This window comes from Frankliniella occidentalis, unplaced genomic scaffold (genome assembly GCF_000697945.3).
Source record: "Frankliniella occidentalis isolate FOCC.00 unplaced genomic scaffold, Focc_3.1 Scaffold65, whole genome shotgun sequence".
In the NCBI taxonomy this organism is placed as follows: domain Eukaryota; kingdom Metazoa; phylum Arthropoda; class Insecta; order Thysanoptera; family Thripidae; genus Frankliniella; species Frankliniella occidentalis.
The window spans coordinates 1249825-1250916 of NW_026267195.1; the positions used below are offsets into that span (position 1 = coordinate 1249825).

The 1092-nt window shown below is 45.1% G+C and overlaps 1 protein-coding gene across 1 annotated transcript in view; it reads right to left on the minus strand.

The window, feature by feature from the left end:
- Window positions 1–517, minus strand: part of LOC113207122 (uncharacterized) — a 5405-nt gene extending 4888 nt beyond the window's left edge. Inside the window, exon 1 of the mRNA XM_052268182.1 lies at window positions 211–517. Within this exon, the coding sequence (XP_052124142.1) occupies window positions 211–413 (203 nt within the window). The 5' untranslated portion in view covers window positions 414–517. The remainder of the gene's footprint in view (window positions 1–210) is intronic.
- Between the last annotated feature and the right edge of the window lie 575 nt (window positions 518–1092).

Genomic DNA, 1092 nt, shown 5'->3' on the forward strand with positions numbered 1-1092 from the left:
TTTTTTTTAACTGTGCAACTGATGGCGATAAATGACCTCCTGATTCTCTATGCCACCTCTCTTCTCGCTACTGACGTGTTTAACAGACGCACATCACATGGAGGACCGTGAACGACTCGACTTAAACTTTAGTCTAACCTCCATCCTCGAATGATTTTGTATTTTTCTTCTACCCCCTTACACCGCGCGTGCATCCTGCCGTACGCTCACCTGTTCGTTTCCCTGCACGACACCTGGGGGCAGGCATCACTCAGCTTCCGCACCGTATAGAACTCGTCCCCTGCTGAGCTCCGCACCTTCCACTCTGAGGGGTTGTCCGTTGCACGGACAGCGTCGTCACCAATATACATGGCTCGCACGTGCCGGTCGTCAATGCACTGCCGCTTGGTCTTCCTGCCCCACCTGCCCCACATCTCGACGGCCGGGACCTGACGAACAGAAAAGGGTTAGCCAATATGAAGGTGCGACCCACTGCACATTTTTTACAGCACGATTTCGTTATAGCAATCGCTGTTAGGAAAAATCAACACATTCTTTCAGAATATGTTGGGTCTGTTAGGTTAAGTTTCGAAATGGACAAGTTAGAGGCTTAAAACCATTGTTTTTACCATTTTGCACGTGTTCAAACCTAATTGTATTAAGTTTTACCAGGAAAATATCAGGAAAACGACTGTAAATACTTTAATAAATGTCTTAAAGGGTTGTATTGCCTACAACTTTGTCAAAGACCGTTTTTCTATACCTTTATTTGGTAATGAGGTAGGTACAAGGGGATAAACCAATTCAAAGAACCGGCGCCAGTGCGCGGTACGCTAACGTAGAGCCCCCGCCAGGCGCTCAAAGGCGACCGACACAACACTCTTACTGTTTCTATTGTAGCTCAATATCAAACCTAAATACAAACTTGTGCAGAGAGAAGTCAGCCACAAAATTTGTCAAATCCTTTCACGGCGTTTTCCCGAAAGATTTCTTTAAAAATCAAGTTGTAAGATTTGAACATGTCAAAAATGGCGAAAACGATGGTTTTTCGTCTCCAGCTTGTCTGTTTCGACACCATACCTTAACAAACCCGACATATAGGGTATTTCAATG